This window comes from Antechinus flavipes, chromosome 2, assembly GCF_016432865.1.
Source record: "Antechinus flavipes isolate AdamAnt ecotype Samford, QLD, Australia chromosome 2, AdamAnt_v2, whole genome shotgun sequence".
Classification (NCBI taxonomy): Eukaryota; Metazoa; Chordata; class Mammalia; order Dasyuromorphia; family Dasyuridae; genus Antechinus; species Antechinus flavipes.
This window is the reverse complement of record NC_067399.1, coordinates 120878112-120898087: the sequence shown is the minus strand read 5'-3', so window position 1 is coordinate 120898087 and position 19976 is coordinate 120878112. Positions and strand designations below refer to the sequence as shown.

At 33.0% G+C, this 19976-nt stretch overlaps 1 protein-coding gene across 1 annotated transcript in view; it reads left to right on the top strand.

Moving 5' to 3' along the window:
* Positions 1-19976, top strand: part of ANTXR1 (ANTXR cell adhesion molecule 1) — a 289146-nt gene that overhangs the window by 171103 nt on the left and 98067 nt on the right. Inside the window, exon 14 of the mRNA XM_051975446.1 lies at positions 11271-11312. Within this exon, the coding sequence (XP_051831406.1) occupies positions 11271-11312 (42 nt within the window). The remainder of the gene's footprint in view (positions 1-11270; positions 11313-19976) is intronic.

Below are 19976 nucleotides of genomic sequence, written 5' to 3'. Positions count from 1 at the left end.
TAGTAAATGTCTTGAATCCATATCTTACTGACTCCAGGTCCATTTCTCTATCCACTGAGTCACCTAGCTACATAAATTTCAAACACAGGAGATTATATTTGATCCTGGAACTAACAGGGAACCCAAAGGTCTCTGAGCAGAAGACTGACATGCTAAAGCTTACATTTTAGAAAAATAACATTGACAAAATAGTGGAGGATGGATTAGAATGGAGAGAGACATGGCAAGATTGCTTAGGAAGTCCTTGTAGTTGTCCAGCAGAGAGGTAATGAGGTCATGAATGAGGATCATGTGGCTATATGAATAGAGAGAAGGGTAAAAGGATATAGATGCAGAAATGGCAAGATTTGGCAAAAGATATATGAGGTGAGTGAGAATAAGGCATTATCTATCTCAATTCCTTCATTTGGTTGATAAGGAAACTTTTCTAACTGTAGAGTTAAGGTACCTTAATAGAACTGCTTTACTAAGTCATTTCAGAGGTTCTTAGCAAAACAATCCTAGCTACTCATTAAGAAATCATACAAACACTTTAAATAACTTTGGCCATGTGACTAAATTTCTTTAGTCAAATGAAGTAATTAATTCTTCAATTATTTTACTCAACTGACTTTGCACAGAAATTAATGTCCTTTTACATAATCTTCAGATTACTTAGGTTTATTTAGAAGCCAAAAGTTACTTGAAAGTTAAGCAGAATCTCTTAAGAATTTTCTTGTACCATAGCCTAGATCAACACTCTTGGCACTAGCCTTTGAAAGACTTTTACTATTTAAAATTCTTTGGATTTTAAGTACCTCTCTGCTGAGTAACAGCTCAACTGTGTGTTAAAAACTTATTAAGATTTATATAGTTTAGGGAAAAGAACTTTTAATTTTATCAGCTCGTATTTTATCCATTCCTGGACATTTTCTCTAAAATTATCTCTCTCATTTTCCCTTTGTTTCTGTAACAGTACTTATTAAAATTCTTCAATCAATATAGATTGTCATTTTTAGTACAGAAGAAACCCCTGTATCCCATTTCTACTCCTACTAACAATGGTATTGAAATTATCAATTAAAATAAAACATTTACCATCGTTTTGTGGAGAAATTGTCAACATTAGGCATCTTATCCATTTTGTAACTCTTACTAGGTAGACCTCATTACCATTTAAGCAAGAATCCAGAGAGTCAAGGACTTTAAATCATCAACTTAGAAGTTACAGTAAGTGAAATAGGTAAGGGAGACTATTCCTTCAAGCTTCCAAAGATGGCAGAGTTGCAAGGATAGCTAACACATTGGATCATGGTGCCAAGAATCCAAACATTTTCATCAAACTTGAACAAAGGACCAAATTTTATAAAAAGAAATTCAATTAGGATTAATGTAAAATTAAATAGTTAGATTAAAAAAATCAATAGTACCACAACAGAATAGACAAGTTCCAAAAAAAGATCTGAGATTTTTACTCAGCTTCAAGTTCAATAAAAATCAAAAGTGTAAAAAGCTACCCCCAAAATCCTCCAACTACAGCTGCATTAATACATATGTCATGTCTAGAGAGGGGCAGTTATACTCTTATTATATATATTCTGTCCTGAGCAAAACACGTCTGCAATATTGTGTTCAGTTCAAAGTGCCATAATAAAGGCATGTACAAAGGAGAGTAACAGGATGATAAATACTGATGATAACATTACACAAAGAATGAGGGATAGTTAATCTAAGAAAAAACTTCTATGTGACATGTTCTTTGAGTATTTGAAGAAAACATGGGGAAGTAAAAGTTTTGGCTCATCCACATAGGGCAGAATTAAAAACAATATTGGCAATTGTGTTGAGAGCTTTTAATACAATTATAATGAAAAGCTTTGTTATTGTTGAAAGCCTTTCTCTGGAAAAAAACTGATTCCCATCAATAGAGATCTTCCACTAGTAGGGAGATGACTCCATCAGTGTTTTTTAAAAGGACCCATGTGATTTTATTATTGTTTCCCTGGTGATGCCTGTTATATACTAGGTCATTAAATGCCTGATGAATTGGATTGACGTAAATTGAAATGAATATTTTTAAAATAAATTTCTATTTAGTTATGAATTAGAAGATCTCTTACATTCCTTCAGATTATGCAAACTTGCAGAGATTCTGCAAATTGAATAAAGAATATTTATTTAATAAGCAATTCAATAAGGAATATTTACAATGCTTTCAGGCTCTTTTGAGGCTCCATAAATCATTTCAATTACAAATAGTGTTAATTTAAATGAATCTTTCTGGGATTGAATGAGCTCCTACTTGCTAAAAGACAATTATTCAAATCGCTAAGTATTCTTTAAAAAAAAGAATAAATAACTGTACTGTATAAATAACTGTACACCAGTATTTGTCCCAAGTTTTGAAGTCATGAGCAGAAAAAACACTCATTTTGAAGAGCCTAACCTAAGTGGAAGAAAAGCTGTGAATTGGAGTCAGATTAAGTAAAATTAAATTCATATTCATTTTAGTAAAATTAAGAATCAGTGATAAGTGGGAGGGGAAGTGAGATGCAAAGAGCTCTGCACTTATGGAGACAGAAAGCCTGACTTTTTGTTAAGTCCCCAAATTTGTCATTTGCCTTTTAGGGACTCGTTTATCAGATAGGGAGTTTAGGATTATATGCTCTCTAAGGTTCATTCCATTCAATGATGTCTTCTATTCAAGCAAATCCACTTTAACAAAGTTTAAATTGAACAGATCATATAGTAGTATCTCTACTTCCAGTTATTTGTAGCTATATCCAGCGTCTAAATCCATCACATCCCTCTGTATTCTGAACTGCAATTGCCCTGGATACATTTAATGTCTTGGTAGAAGTCCTGGTCGTAGAACTAGAAACCACAGATTTGAGATCCAGCTTTAATATTCAGTAGCTGCATACCCCTCTGAATCTTAGTTTTCTTATTTTTTTAAATGGACAGTTCGCATTTACAAACAATATGAGATTATTTTGAGGAGGGGGAAGAAGGGGATAGGTTAAATACCTTCTATATTGCCAGGCATATTACCAAATGCTGGAAATAGAAAGGCAAAAATTAAACACATCCTGCTCTCCAAGAATTGTAATGGAGGTGTACAAAATAAAAACAAAGTAATGTTGAAGGGCAAGGGTTTAGCAATAGAGGTGGGGAAATCAAGGAAGTTTTCATGTAGAAAGTAGAACACCTGCTTCTCAGGAATTTTGCAACAAAATCAATTTGTAAACTTTAAAACATTGCAGAAAGAGGACATTTGTTCCTGTTTTTCAGTAGAGAAGCAAACTGCTAAAAGGTATCCATCCAAATCTTTGGTCTGAGTCTCTTTTTTAGGGACAGACCTTGGGCCATAGAAAAAGTCATCCAAGAAAGCTGTTATGTCATGGTACTTATTCTTCCTCTTTGGTTGGTCTACACATCAGTCATTAAGCCAAGAACCAGAGAATTATTCTGGTTTGGGTTGATCATAAATAATCCATCCATACTCTATAGTTTTAAAAAATATAACCAGAATTATTTTAATGTTACATTGCACCAACAGATCCAATTTAAAGTCTCTGGAAACTCCATTGAAAAAATTCAGTTTCACCTTCATTCATGAACTTTTGGGGCAAAATTCTGTTTGTCTGTTGTTGGCACCATAATCCTACCAAACACCCAGTTCCAAAACCTTGGAATCACCTTGGCTCTTCTTTCTGTCTCATTGTCTATATACTTTGAATAGCCAAATGAGGCCAGTCTTATCTTTGCCTCTTGCATTAGTCTCCTCTTATTTACTCCCACAAGAACCATTCTAGTTCAGAAGAAAAAAAAAAAAAAGACTTGTACTAAATATATAATAAAACTAGGAAACAAAAAAATCTAAAATAAGCACCAAAGAGGAAATTTTTAAATAAGAGAAACCAAACTATTAAACAAAGCTAAAATCTAATTCTTTAAAAAGACTTAACAAAATTAAGCAGATGAAGTTTAATCTGCTTAAAATAAGCAGATTATTCTGCTTTCAACAGAATAATCACTACAAGAATAGTCAGGAATAAAGTCCAAAGTCTCCTCCTTCACAGTCTGTCTCCTTCACCTGCGTCCAGGCAAGCTTTCTGGGGGAACTTCAGATGGGCCTTGGGCTTAGTGGAGGAATGCAGGAGGAAGGAGAGCCACCAGGATAGTGGGAGATGGAATGTCTTTCTTCTAGTCCTTGTTGGTCTTTATATACTCTATTACAATTACATCATTACATTACACTGTGCATGTGTGAATTTAGAGAACCATTACATCACTATGCTAAGTACTAAGTATATATGTAAACTAGATAACCATTGTATCATCAATTCCTCTGAGTTAACATCTTGTTTCAAGTATACTTCTTTCAAGTATACTTCTCCAGAATTATGGCTCTCTACAAAATATTTTAAATAGAATCGTGGCAAAAGGGCTAAAGCAACATATCCATCAAAAAAAAAATCACTGCATTCAAATTGAATTTATATAAGGAATATCAGAATGATTCAATATTAAGAGAACAATCACCATATCCAAACATATTTTAAAATTTTAAAACCATATGATTGATAGATGTTGCCAAAGTAAAGCAACTACTTATGAAAACAAACAAACAACCTTACAAATCAGGAATGAACGGACCTTTTTAATATTAAAAAAAAAACCAACTAAAGTACTTAGAGCCAAAATAAAGCATTATATGCAATGAAGCTTCTGGATAAAAAGCTTCCCAATAAATAAAGTAGTAAGCAAATATATCCCCTTTTTCCTGTCTTTATTTGACATAATCCTAAAAATGCTAGTAATAATATTAAATAAAACAAGAGAAATACACTGAGTTTATAAACAATGGTAAAGAGAAAACAAAAATATCTCTATTTGGAAACTGCATAGTAATTTACTTAGAAAGCAATCCAGTGTCTGAGAACTTAAGAACATATTTATTTGGGTATGGTTTATATATTTGACAAGAACTACTGGAAAAACCAGACTGCTATTTGACCAAAAAAGTGCAGTCAGTACTTGAAAGTATATTTATGTTTAAATGAGTATGAATGAGGAGAAGGATTAAATGGTCTATGGAGAATTATAAACAAATGAGTAGAAATTACAGGAAAATTAATTTAAATTAATAATTGATGATGAATATTCTAAGTAGAACTATTCAAGAATCCAATACTTTGTATGGCAATGTATTTCCTACAGCTCAAAATGTTTATCTTTAATTTTCAGGTAACTTAAATCTGATAAATTTTCTCTGGAGACATTGTTGGAAGACAATATTTTCTTTTTGTTTAATTAATTAATTTAGCTGAGGAGATTGGGGTTAATGACTTACCTAGGATCACATAGCTAGGAAGTGTTAAATGTCTGGGCTCAAATTTGAACTCAGATCCTCCTGACTTCAGAGCTGGTACTCTATCCATTGTACCATCTAGCTGCCCCAGGTTAATTTATTTTTTAATTAACCAAAATGTTCTCTCTCTTCCCATTAGAAAAGAAAAAAGATAACTCTTGTAACAAATATGAAGTGGTAAAGTAAACCAATGCTAAAATGGGTTACAACTAAAAAATATGTCTCATTCTATGATCCGAGTTCATTGCCACTCTGTAAGGAGGTAGATATCATTCTTCATCATCAGTTCTCTGGAATTGTAACTTTTGAGGGCATAGTTACCAATTGCTTTTCAGAATAATAAAACATTTCACAGCTCCAATCCATTAACAGGACTGTTTTCTTCTGCACAAGATTTGCCATATTCCCTTTTTTGTAGTCTTTGACAATATAATTGGTGTGAGGTAAAACTTTGATTTTCATTTCTCTAATTACTAGTCATTTGGAATTTTTTTAATGTGGAAATAAAAACAGATCCAAATAATTAGAGAACTATTTATGTCTCATGGGTAGGTTCAGACAATATAATAAAAATGACATCACTACCTAAGTTAATTTATTTAGTAATTTGGTGCCATACTAACCAAATTATAGAAAGGATTATGTTATAGTGTTCAATTCATCTGGAGAAATAAAAGGTCAAGAATCTCAAGTAAAATAATGGGAAAAAGAAAGAAGGGGGACTAACAATAGCAAAACCCAAACTATAGTAGACAATATTAATTTCACTTTAGTACTGGTTAAGAAACAGAGACTAATGGGACAGAATAGGAACACAACAAATATACTAACCTAATGTTTGATAAACACAAAGAGCCAGGCTTTGAAGGCAATAATTCACTAATTGATTAAAACTGTTTTAAAAAAATGGAAAGCCTAGCAGAAACTAGACTAATATCTCAAAGCACTTACCACAAAAAGCTCCAATGGATATATGACTTAGACATGAAAGGTGACATTATATATCAATTTGAGAAACAAAGAAGACATTTCCTTTTACAGTTATTAGGGAACAGTTTATGACCAAGTTATGGCTAGAGAAGATCATAGAAGATAAAATAGACAATTTTGATTATATAAAATTAAATTTTTTTTACACAATTACACACACTCTCACAAAATTGTAGCCATTATCAGAAACATGAAAACAAAGGAAATTTTTGGAACAAGTTTCTCTGATAAAGCTCTCATTTTCAAAATATGTAAAGAATATTTTAATTCAAATTTTCAGATTTATGAGAATGACCATTCCTAATTAATAAATGGTCAACAAATACAAACAGAAAGTTTTCTAAGATCATAGTTCTTTAAAAACATCAAAAAATGCATCAGGCTTATGGTTTTGTAATTTTATTTCAGAAAAAACTAAGGAAATAAAAGAATGAAAATCAATTATCATTAATTTTTCTTCAAAATCAGTCTTAAGTTATATTATGAGTAGGTTTTGATGATATGATAAGATGGCAAAATATAAGCAAAAGTGTTCCCTAAAAAGTGAAATTACAATTGTAAAAACAAAGTTATCCCTAGTGATCATACTATCCACATTTAAATTCCTGCAAAATTAGGGAAAACAAAAATACAGCATAGCAATATTCATAGGATCCAGATGTCTTTGAAATATGGTCAATTCATGCTAAAATATAAGATTTTATATTTCACATAAATATATGCAATTTAAAAAGCCTATAATGTTTCATTTTAATTGCCTGAAACATCCTGCAAGATTTTTATATCTAGTTTTTCACTTGAAAAGATTCACCATATTTTCTCATTGGTTTGCAAATGCTTTTTATTACATTTACTTGAGCCAATTTAATCAGCAGTTTTCAAAGGAAATTTTTCACTTCAGGAGTAATCTTTACTGTAAGAAAAAAGAAAAAGGTGTCTTGGAATTAAATAAATGGAATATTCAGCTTTATTCCAACAACAGAAATAATAAACTATACTCTCTTTTTCAAGAAGTATATTAACTAGTTAAGACTACCAAAAGGTCATTTAAGTACAGATAATTTGCTAACCAGTATAGCAGTATGCCCAAAACAGTGATGACATATTATCTGATCACTTGAAGAGGTGGTAGTGAGAGAAATAAAGAACAGTATACATAACTAAACTTTCCAAGGAGATTTCCAGGTCCCTAGGTGTAGAGGAAGACATTAATTTTTAGAGATAGTCTATCCTAAATTTCAGTCTCTCTCTCAGATTAAAACTTTTTACTTTCCTTTGCACTGTTCAGAGATTACTTTGTATCATTTGTGTACACAATTTTTCTCCCTTTTAGCTTATAAGTTTCTGAAAATGTCAATAATAACACATTTTATAGTGTTTTATCTTTCAAAACATCTCTATGAAGTAGTTATTACAAATAATTACCTGAATTTTAGATAAGGAAAATGAGATGCAGAGAAGTTAAATGACTTCCCTACAGTCACAGAGTTATCAAGTATGACTCTAGATATTATCCTATCTTATTATATAGAACCCCAGATAGCCTTATTATATGTAGCTAAGGTCTTAGACTAAAATTGGTTATTATTTAACTGCTTTTGGCAGATATGTAGTAAGTCTTGCAAATAGAGAATCCTTTTAAAACAATACTGAGGATCAGTAAGTAAATATTAGAAATGATTAAGATTCCAGAAACATTCTCCAAATCTCCTTGCAATTTCAAGTCCAATAAAGAAGATGGCAACTCGTTGGCAGTTACATATAATCTCAAAGACAAAATTACTTATTAGAAAATGATTCCTCATATACCCCAAAATTTTAATTTTAGATATATAGAAGTAAATGAATTTAAATTAGATAAAACCTTTACTTATATTAGTGTACTTTCCATTCTCTGAATTTTTTCTATTATTCATTCATAGTCTTTGCATCCAATAAAGAAATATTTTATATCCAATAAAGAATTGTTTATTAGACCTTAATCAAAATCCAAATCCCTCTTAATTCTAAATCTAAAATCACATGTTATTCCATATTGGCAAACCAAGCACCTAGCACAGAGTTATACATATAATAGGTGCTTAATAAATTCTCATTGAAAACAATTAATATAGTGCAGCTAGGTGGCACAGTGGATAGGGCACCAGCCCTGAAGTCAGGAAGACTTGAGTTCAAATGTGATCTCAGACACTTAACACTTCCTAGCTGTGTGATCCTGGGCAGGTCATTTAACCCCAATTGCCTCAGGAAAAAAAAAATAATATAGTATAATCCTCCTTTTTCCAGGGAAAATTTGTTTGGTTAACATAAAAAGAGACATTTCCTTTAGTCCCACCCCCTAAATTAGAAAGGCTTTTTTTCCCAGGAGGAAAAGAAAGATAAAAGAGAGGGAATGAGGAAGAGAAGAAGGAGGAAGAAAAGATGAAGAGGAGGAGGAAGAAGAATAGAGGAAAAGGAAGGGGAGATAGAGACCAAGGTGTCAAACTCAAATGCAGCTCATAAAACTCCCATGTCAGCCTGAACAAGATTAAAATGAAATTAGGAAATGTTTAACAAAATAAATTAAAATATAATATAACATAGATCATTATAATTTGTGGTTTTCTAACTCACTATGTTTTCTGTAAGAATTCATTACTATTTGAGTTTGAAATTACTGTCTCCTTTGGGAAGTTCAAAGTCATTTGAACTTGATTTCAAATTAAGACACCTTAGAGATGATTTTGGCCAATCCCTTCTTTGTACAAAGAAGGAATCTGAGGTCCAATAAGAAATTTGCTTTCCCAGGGTCACACTGGTTGTAAATTGCATAGACTAAATCTGAAACCAGAACCTCTGAGTCTCAAGTGATTACCCCAAATACAATGCTTTTCCCACAAAAATCTCACAAAACAGTAATTCTCAAAATGTGATTTATAGAGATCCTTTCAGGACATCTCTTATATTTAATATGATCCACAGAGTCTATATTTTTTCCTCTTATGGCTTGAATTTAAAAGTTGTTTATGTCATTGAATTAAAACCAGACACTACCTCATTAATGTCTTGTTAAAAATTGGTGCCAATTTCCTCATTCATTATGAAAAGGTTTATTTCAGTGTCAAGAGAGACCAGGTGGGGGAGGTGATCTAAGAGGCTTTCCTTGCCAACATGGTCTGTGGACTACAGGAATCAGAACTCCACTGTCCGACATTCTGCAGCTCTATAGATCCATGTTGCTGGGAAACATAAATCAGCAAAGAGGCTTGGAAGTTTCTCCCCTTCTTAATTCTGCTGGAAGTGCAGTGTGTGAATCAGGATAGTTTTCCTGTGACTGAGTTGTTATTGTTCTTATTTTTGTACTTCTTGTTTAGTGTTGGGAGTATATTTGTACTGAACCAGGCACGTTCCCTTCCAATGAACTCTCATGACCAACAACTCCCTTTTGCAAGAAGTTTGACAGAGATCACAGATGCAGCCTGTAGACTGGGGAGCAAAGTTTTATTCAGAATAAAAATGTTGCTGACCTGGATGGAAACCATAGACTTTTAGAGCCAGAAGCAGCAACCATGGAGTTTGCAAAATGAGGGGACTGAGGATATCTAAGGTCACTTCTAACTCAAAATCTCATTAATTTATAAGGCCTGGAAAGATTTGTCCATGACTTGGCCAAAGTCAAACAGGTAATAGGAGTAAGTAACAAAACCAGGATTTATATCTTGTCATGTTGTCACCCTTCAGTATCAAGGTTGATGAAAAAATGCTGGAATTGTCATCAGAGAGCTTTGGTTCAAATCCCATGGCTTTGCCTTAGATGAATTTCTTCAGCTTCTATACAAAACTATAAAATGAAGGGATTGGATTAAAAATTGGAAGGGTTCATCTCACTGAGGGCAAAACTCTGAACTGGGGGAGGGGTCAACCAGATTAAAATTGAGAAATGTTTGGCAAAATATCTAAAATTACAAAACAACAACTAATGTTAATTTCTAGTTTTCTAAGTCAAAATGCTACTGAGAAGGATACATTTTTATTTGAACCACTGAACTGGACAACCTTGTAAGATCCCTTCCAGTTATAATTCTGTGAACCTATTACTGCAAAATCAGAGGTCTTTCCATCATTTTCGAGTCATCAAACTCATTGTCTGAGCCTCATTGGTATCACCTACTATCCAACTGAACTGCCAGCCCAACCCATTACATTTCATGTTAGAATAACATATTCAACTGACTTTATTCACATAGTGTTGACACAGTGAATAAAGTGCTAGACTTGGAGTCAAAAAGACTTCAGTTCCAATCCTACCTTAGACACTAACTACTTGGGTGATGCTTCATAAGTCACTTAATTCCTATGAGCTTCAGTTTTCTCATTTATAAAATGGAAATAATAGCACCCTCCTCACAGGTTTGTTGTATCAAATGAGATAATGTATACAAATGCAAAGTACTTTGCAAACTTTAACATATTTTTGGTCAATCATTTTTCAGTCATATCTAACTTTTCATGACTTCATTTGGAGTTTTCTTGGCAAAGATATTGAACTGATTTGCCATTTTCTTCTCCAGCTCTTTTTGGAGATGAGGAAAGTGAGGTAAACAGAGTTAAGTGACTTGTCCAGGGTCACACAGCTAATAAGTGTCTCAGGCCACCTTTGAACTCACAAACACACATCTTGTTAACTCCAGGCCCAGAATTCTATCCAATGCTCTATGTAGCTCATAATAAAACTACAAGACATTATTATTGTTGTTATTTTCACTAATAATATCATGGGGGAAACTGTCCTATAAAATTATATTATATATAAATATATATTTATACATTTATAAATATATATTATAATATAAAATTATATATTCCCTTGGGAAATCTCATTGGTTCAACTCTCTTCAGAATAAAATGGTAAGAAACTTTGTCACCTATTTTTCTGTTATCCTTTCAGATTATCAAAGAACCTCCTCCAGTCCCAGTAGAGGAAAGTGAGGTAAGTATTGTGAGTGATTGTATCTCTCCTGTGAAGTGTTTCACTAGTTGTACAAAACCATGTGGAATAGACAGAGGCATAAGAGATTAATTTAGATCTAGTCAAAGAAATTTAGTGCCTTGGTAAAGGTTATGTAGACCATAATTAAGAGTAAATAAAATTTCTTCATATTCTTCTAACCATATATTAAGACAGGAGTTGAATTGATAACCTGGATTGGCTGAAATCATTGTTCAGAAGTAATTTTTCTTTTCTTTTTTTTTTGCTGAGGTAATTGAAGTTAAGTGACTTGCCCAGGGTCACCCAGCTAAGAAACTTTGAGTGTCTGAGGTCAGATTTTAATTCAGGTTCTCCTGACTTCAAGGCCAGTGCTCTATCCATTGTACCATCTAGCTGTCGCCAGAAGTAATTTTTTTCAAAATATTTTAAAGTTTCCTTAAAAAGCTACAAAACTTGTGATTTCTAATTTCAACAGTATATAATTTCATCTACATGAATATGTTTTCCACCAATATTGACAGTAACACCTTAGTAAATGACTTTAAGAAATGTTTCGGTTTTAAGAAATTAATCAACAGGTGGCAAACCTTTAGGCACTAAACCACTTTGAATCTAGTTAGAGAGGGCTTTGGATAAAAAATGCAAAATCCACCATATGACTTCTACTTAGATTTCCCCATTAAGGTAGATACTTTTATAACAGCCTCTGTGGTCTCTTTCAGTCTTTGATCTGTGATCTGATGAGAATGTTCAAGAATCTAGGGACATTCTCATTCCATTTCCAATCCCTCTATTGACAATTTACTATTTATCCTGCTTAAGGCTTGTTAGTACATACTTGTTTGCATCTAGTTCCCCTTTGTACTCCATAAGGGCAGGGACTGTCTTTTGCCTTTCTCTATTTCTCCAGTTTATAGTGCCTGACAAAGAATAAGTGCTTAATAAATGCTTATTCACTGACTCTTTTTGTAGATGATATTATATTGGTTATTATCAATCCCCAATACTTGGCAAAGCCTTCTAGAAGAATTCTGTAATCATTTGAAAGATGTATGGCCTGTTTATCTGTGCAAGAAAGTTAATAGTTTATGGTACATAGTAGATACTTAAAAATGTTGATTTATTGATTTATCAAGTGCATTTCTATTGCTTAGATTTCAAAATGGCATTGAATTGGATAATCCAATAGTATGTGTAACTGGGAAAGACAATGGATATGGAAAATCACCTAAACCCAGTTGGGATTGGGAAATGCTTCCTACAGAAAGTAGGCTGTTAGCTAGGACCTAAAGCATGCCAGGAAAGACAATGAGTAGAGATCAGGAGGAAAGACATTTCATATATAAGGAATATGGGACAGTTAGTGAAAATACCCTAAGCTAAGAGACAGAGTATCTTGTTCAAGCAACAGCAATAGACTAGTGTCATTGCATCCCAGAGTACATGAGGTCAGGTGTGTAAGGTGATAGAAGATTGGAACTGGGACAGAGTTAAGTGACTTGCTCAGGGTCACACAACTAGGAAGTATCTGAGGCCAGCCAGATTTGAACTAAGGAATGTGAATCTTCCTGAATCCAGACCTAGCACTCTATCCACTGTACTACCTAGCCACCCTTGAACTCTAAACAGAAGATTTTTATATTTAATCATGAAAGTGACAAGAAATCAGTAGAATTTCCTGAATAGGAAGTGTCATGATTAGATCTTTAGGAAAGTCACTTTGGAGACTGAATGAAGAAAGAGTAGACTGAACTAGGAAGAAATTTTTATTATACAGACCAAACAAGTAGATTATTACAATAGTCTAGATGTGAAGAGATAAAGACCTATACTGGGGTAGTAGCAATATCAGACAAGAGAAGGGAGTATATTTGAGAGAGATTATAAATGTGAAGTCAAACAGGTATTGTCAATGGATTGGATATGGGTGGGGTTGAAGGGTGAGAAATACTAAAGAGTGGAGGATTCAAGCCTGGAATATAAGGAAGAGGGTGATACACTCAACATTAATTGGAAAGTTTGAAAGGGGACAAAAGTCTTGGGGAAAGATGATGAGTTAAGTTGTGAATGTTTGGAGTTTAGGATTCTCCAAGTAGAGCAGTGGTTAGAATGCCAGGTCTGGAATTGGGAAGGCTCCTTTCCTTGAGTTCAAATTCAGCCTCAGACACTTACAAGCTGTGTGACCCTGGGAAAGTCACTTAACTCTGCTTCAGTTTCCTCATAAGTAAAATGAGCTAGAGAAGCACATGGCAAACTCTTCCAGTATCTTTACCAAGAAAACCCTAAATGGTTTCATGAAGAGTTGGACATGATTGAACAACAGGACATTCAGTTTGAGATGCCTAATAGACAACTGAACATGAGAAACCAGAGGTTGGCAGAGAATTTAGATCAGGATAATCAGATCTGAAAATTATTAGCTAAGACATGATAATTGAATTCATGGGAGCCAATGCAATTGATTACCCAGTGAAATAGTATAAAGAGGTAAAGAAAGCTCTGTGGATGAATGGGAATAATCTGGACGAAAATCCAACAAAGAAAACACAAGAGACAGTCAAATAAGCAGGAAGAGAACTAGGAAAAAAACACTGTCCCAAAAACTTATAGAGAAGAGAGTACAAAGCACCAGAATACATGGAAAACTCCAGGGAATTCATCCCCAATTTGGATACTCAGCTGGACCTCCTTCCTCACAGTGCTAAATATTTTTGGCAACATAAATCTTCCAGTTTTATGCATCACTTATGTTTATTTAGAGGATCACTGAATAGGATTATTTATATTGTTAAACATCCAAAGATCTTCTTCATTCATGAATGGGAGATACCTTACTGGAAAAGTTCTATAAGTTAGCAATTTTTTAACAAGCAAACAATATGCACAATAGTATCATATATCCCTTACATCTTTAAGTTAATTGTAAGATGATAAAGATATGTTCACTAATATCCTCATCAAAATGACCTCATTTCATATATATAATATGTATTTGTGTCTTATATGTTATGTATGTATGTATCTATATATGTGCTTTATATGGGTACATATAAAGATTTTTCTATAGATGGCAGAGAAAAGCATATAGATTGATAATCCTTTTGGTCAGCTTTTTTGGTGTTAATTGGGTCTGAGATTTTTTTTTCATGCCTTTATTTTCTCTCTTTCTTATAATCTGTATTTTGGATTTTCCACCCTCACAATTTATCAAATCTAGCATCAATCTCCTTCATATAGGCTTGGTTTAATTCAACAACTTTTCTGATCTTTGTTTTCTTTTATGCCATTTCTATGCCCTCTGTACACACCTGAGGTTCTGTGATGTTAGAATTCAGGTATGGTAGCTCCATTAACCTTGATACAGAAAACAGTTTATGTGTATCATTTCCATTTTCTTTTGTTGTAAATGTTCCCATTTTCATCCTCAATTGTCCTTGAGACAACTTTTCTACTTAGTTCAGAAAGCTTTCTTTAAACTACTTTTACCATCCATGGCTTCTTTCTACTTTATGCAATGTTACTGCTCATAATCATCCATCTTCCTACTTTGTAAACTTTCACAGACAAATTTATATTCTAACCTGATGTTGCTTTTGGCGACCTTCCCTAAACAGTTGGCAACTAAGTCACATTTTTGCTGACTAAGTTACTTTCTGGGTATTTTTGCTCTTCTTTTTATGGCAATTAATTTACATAAATTTAACTTTTGGATTCAATTATAATAGTCAGTGTCCATATCATTTCTGTTGTCCAGTTCATGTTTTTTTTCAATAACTTATTTAATTTTGGGATTAATAATTTCAATTGTATGCTATATGTTTTCCCATTATTTTTCTTTCTTCTTATTTATTTCATATTCTGATCTTAGATCTTATGAATTTATAATCTGATTTGATAGATGAGGCAATCACCACAATAATAATGTATTTTCCTATTTGTTAACATTTAGTCAATTCATTCTTTAGTATGCTATTCCATGTTCATTGTGTCCAATATAGGTCTTTTAAAGATACAAGACTGTATACAACCTACATTCTTTGGTATAACTCATTTATTTCCCTTGTACATCTCTCCCCATCTTCACTGTTTTTCCCCCTCTGAGATTACCAGGTCTCAAAATTGAGTTGATCTGGAAGTCCTGGTCATGTTTTTAGTAGAATTTTGCTACTGTTATGTCCTCAACAACCAATTTGGATAAGTAAATAGTAACTCTTTTTATGATGGTCTTTTTGAAAATATTTATCATTGCTATTAGCCTTTGGACACATGACAAACCCACATCTTTTTTTTGTTTTTCCAAGGAATAAGTAAGTTATCATTCCATTTAGCCTCAATTTCCCTCTTTTTTTGTTTTTTTTTCATATCAAGAATGTCAAAAATGATATGATTCAGCTACTCTAGCAATATGTTCATTTACTGGTCATTGGATATTTTGAATTCTAATAGTCAAATTGAAGTTTATTGATAGCCTCAGAATGATAAGATTCTTAGTACTTCCTACTCCTCTTTTGTTTTAAATTTGGTTATACTCAATGAAGAAAGAAAATGGAAACTTACAGGAATGAGGATCATTTTTTCTTGGTTTCATGGGTTGCCATAACAACAACAGCAAAAAACAATCATCACTAATGGCCAACCTACTGGAGCTATACGTCTCTATATTAGCTAAGTTGGTCCTCAGAAACCAGACACCTTCTCTATTGTTAGGATCAAATGAAACCTTTAGACATGATGAAACCTGCCAGAAATTATACTCTACTAACATAACCTTTGAAAGCCCAGGATTACCTCTATACCAAAATGAAGAATTGGATTAGGACTTGGTGTATTGCAAACTACAAAGAACTATCTCAGTGCTAGCAATTACTGTTCTGATCATTTGAAGTTTAATCAAGATTTCACCACTATATTTGGCTGAGTATCAAAAAGTCAATAGATGTTATTGCTGAACCATTGTCAGTGATCTTGGAAAGATCATGGTAACAGAAAATTTCCTTCTGGGATGGAGAAGGACAAATGTTCTTATTCCCCCCTCCTCCCCAAACCTCCCAAAGGAAGAAATTTTAATCTACAAACTGTTGAATAGCCAGATTGTTGATTCCTGGCAGAATTCTAAAATGTGAAATGGATAGTAAGCATTAAGAAGAAAGTTATCACAAAGAGCCATCACTGGCTTCATCTAGAATAGTTTGTGTTGGTTGAAACATTTTCAGTTTGGAGAACATAGATAGGGAGGGCAGCAGACCTCGAGTCAAGAAGACTCATCTTTCTGAGTTCAAATCTAATCTCAGATATTTAATAACTGTGTCATTTGGGGCAACACAACCCTCAATTTCCTCATCTATAAAATGAACTGGAGATAGAAATGGCAAATCATTCTAGTGTTCTTACTAAGCAAATCCCAAATAGGGTCACAAAGAGTTAGACTCCAAATAGGGTCACAAAGAGTTAGACACAACTGAAAAATGACTCAACAACAAAAATGGGGAGAATGTTATAGATATAATTTTCTTAAATCTTAGAAAAGCATTTGACAAATTATCTTGTTAAAAAAGGGAATATGTGGGGCTATCTCTCTATAATATAATTAATGACTCTCTAGTATGATAGGACAAGTCAAAAAGAGTAATGTAGTCTGAAGTAGCATTCACAGAGACAGAGCATCCACCAATGAGTAGAAAATCTTGCAGTACTTTGCCCTGGTCAGATCACATCTGACTTACCATGTTCTCCACATTTTAGGAAAAATATTAATAAAGTGGAGAGTATTCTAAGGAAAGCAACCAAGGTGCTAATAGGCTGAGAATTCATTTTGTATGAGAACTGATTGAACATACTGAGGAAATTTTGCCTGAAAAATTTTTTTGAGAAAAAGACCTATTGCCTTGAAATATTTAAAGTCTATCCAGAGGAGAAGATGGATTAGATCTGGTCTCCTTCATTCCAAAAGATAGAATTGGGACAATGAGTATGAGTGTCAAAGAAGCAGAAGGCTTGATTTAAAAAAGGAAAACAAAATTATCCAAAACTACCTCAGTTATTTCAAGAAGTTACATCAGTTTTCCTGCCCTAGAGGTCTTCAAAAAAAAGGCTAGATGAATATTTGTCCAAAATATTCTAAAATGAATTTTTTCTTCAGTTAGTGACCTCTGAAGGACTTTCTAATTCTGAAATTCCATGACTAGATCATAATTCATATAGAAATTTAATGCCAGAGGCAATTAAAAGTAATAGTGGGTAGAACTGTATAACAAATATCTCTCCTGCTTTTTAAAAATCATATTTGAATCTACTACTTTGAATTCTCCTACTAATAGTGACCAGTGTACAAATTATAAATTTGGATCAGAAAAAAACATGTTGATGAAATGTTGGCTTTTTTCTCTGTCTGTAAGACATTACTGTGTGCAAGACATTCCTTGTCTACCCTTGACTTTTTTGATTCCAAAGTGTAAAAAATAATGATTAAACTTCAAATTTTATGTGGCTCCCATCACCTAAACTAAACATGTAAGTAGCAGGGGATTTAATAACTGCAGTCAATCAAAACAAGTCTTGTTGGAATGATTATTTTCTTCCCAGATACCAAAGAAAGAAATTATATTGCTGTGCCATGCAGGGGGAAAAATCTCTGGATTCATAAAACTTTTCCATACTCATCCTTTTCTTTATCCATCAAGTATTTGGATCCTAGGCTAATTTCACAGTTCTCAGTTTAGTTTTATTTCCATTTTATGAGATTATTGTCTTGAGCTGCCTATTATACTCCAAAATGAGAGAGAACAAGAGATTTCATTTGTTTCACTTATCTTTGTATCTCCTTTCTTTCTAGAAAATAACTTATAAAAATTTCCCATAATATCAAGAAATTATTTTTTTTCTTCACTATTGATTGGTTCTATTTGTAGATCTCATGTTTACTGGGCAGAACTATTGCTCATTACAATTAGTATATCAGGTGCAAGGGAATGTGAGAATCAGAAAATGTATTCAGTGCTCATTTATTCAAAATTTCTTATTCAGTGACACTAATCAAAATAAAAAATAACTATTTTATAAAGTTAGAAAAAATGATAGTAGTTAATCTGGAAAACAAAAGGTCAAAATTATCAAAAGAATAAAAGAAAAAAAGTAAGGGAAGATGACCTACCAGTGCCATTTTCCAAATTATACTATAAAGCAGTAATCATCAGTACTGGGATAAGAAGAGTGGTAAATCAGTAGAATAGGTTAGAAAGGCATTGAACTCAACTATAATTTGAAATCTTTCCCTTCCTTCTTTCCTACTTTCTTCCTTTCTTTTTCTTCCCTTCATTCTTTCTTCCTTTTTATTGTACATGGCTAATGTGGAAATTTGCAGTGAGTTTTGTTTGTCCTTCCAATGTTATTATCAGACAAGGTGCTCTCCAGCTTCTCTGAAACTTTCTCTTTCATCATTTCTTATAACTATGTCAATTATACAATACTTATGTACAATGCTATTCCATTATGTTCGTATATCATAATTGTTCAGTCATTTTTTTTCAGCCATTCTACGATTGACTTTCACCCCTTCAGTTTTTTGGTTCTTTTCCACTATAAAAAGAATTGATCTAGATATTTGTGTACAAATGCATCCTTTTCCTCTTTGATTTCTTTGGTGTATTGGTCCCGTAGTTCATTACTGAGTCCAAGGATATGCAAGGATTTTGTAACTTTAGCTCCAGAGCATAACATCTGTCTGCCTCCTTTCCCACAACCAATACCAATATAACACTATTTCCCATCTCCTTTATTTCCCCTGTCCCTAGTTACTTTGTATATATTTTGAACTTATTTGTGTACATATTGTTTCCTGAAATACAATATTAGATTCTTTGGGGACAGAATCTTTTTGGTTTTTTTTCCCTACTTGTAGCCCCAGCACTAAGCACACAGTAAACTATTCATCAAATTTAATCTAAAGGATCTTAAAGATCATTTAATTTTTCATTTTTCATTTGAGAAAATTATTTGTGAGTTTGAATTGAAGAAGGTAGATACTGGAGGCAAGATCACCAGTTTGGGTTTGGGGTCTACAGCAATAGTCTTTTAAAATTATTATTATTAATACTGGCATAAGATAATCAGAGCCTGAAAACTGTTGCTGACTTTAGGAATAATAGTATTGTTTTACAAAAATTATCTAAATTTATTCTCACAACAATCCAATTAAGGAAATAGTCTTTGGTGGTAGTGTTCAGCGGTGTCAAATGCTCTGTGATTTCACTTGGGGTTTCTTGGCTTAAAATATTGGAGTGGTTTGCCATTTTCTTCTTTGGATCATTTTATAGATGAGGAAACTGAGGCAAACAGTAAAGTGATTTACCACAGTCACACACAAATAATAAGTGTCTGAGGCCAGATTTGAAACTCAATTCTCCCTGACTCTAAACCTAGTGCTTTATCCATGGTGCCATCTAGCTGCCCCAAGGGAGTTATTTTTACATCTCAGGATTCAGATTTAAGTTCTTCTGAATCAAATCATGGAGGACTACTATACCATAGTGTCTCTGAAATAAAAAAAAATGAGATAGGTATGAGAGCCATTTTATGAAAAAATAGGTAGGATTTAACAACTCATACTAAAATTAAGGAAGATAAGTATAGGATCCAGTCTTCACTGGTGACTAGGAACTAAGAAGA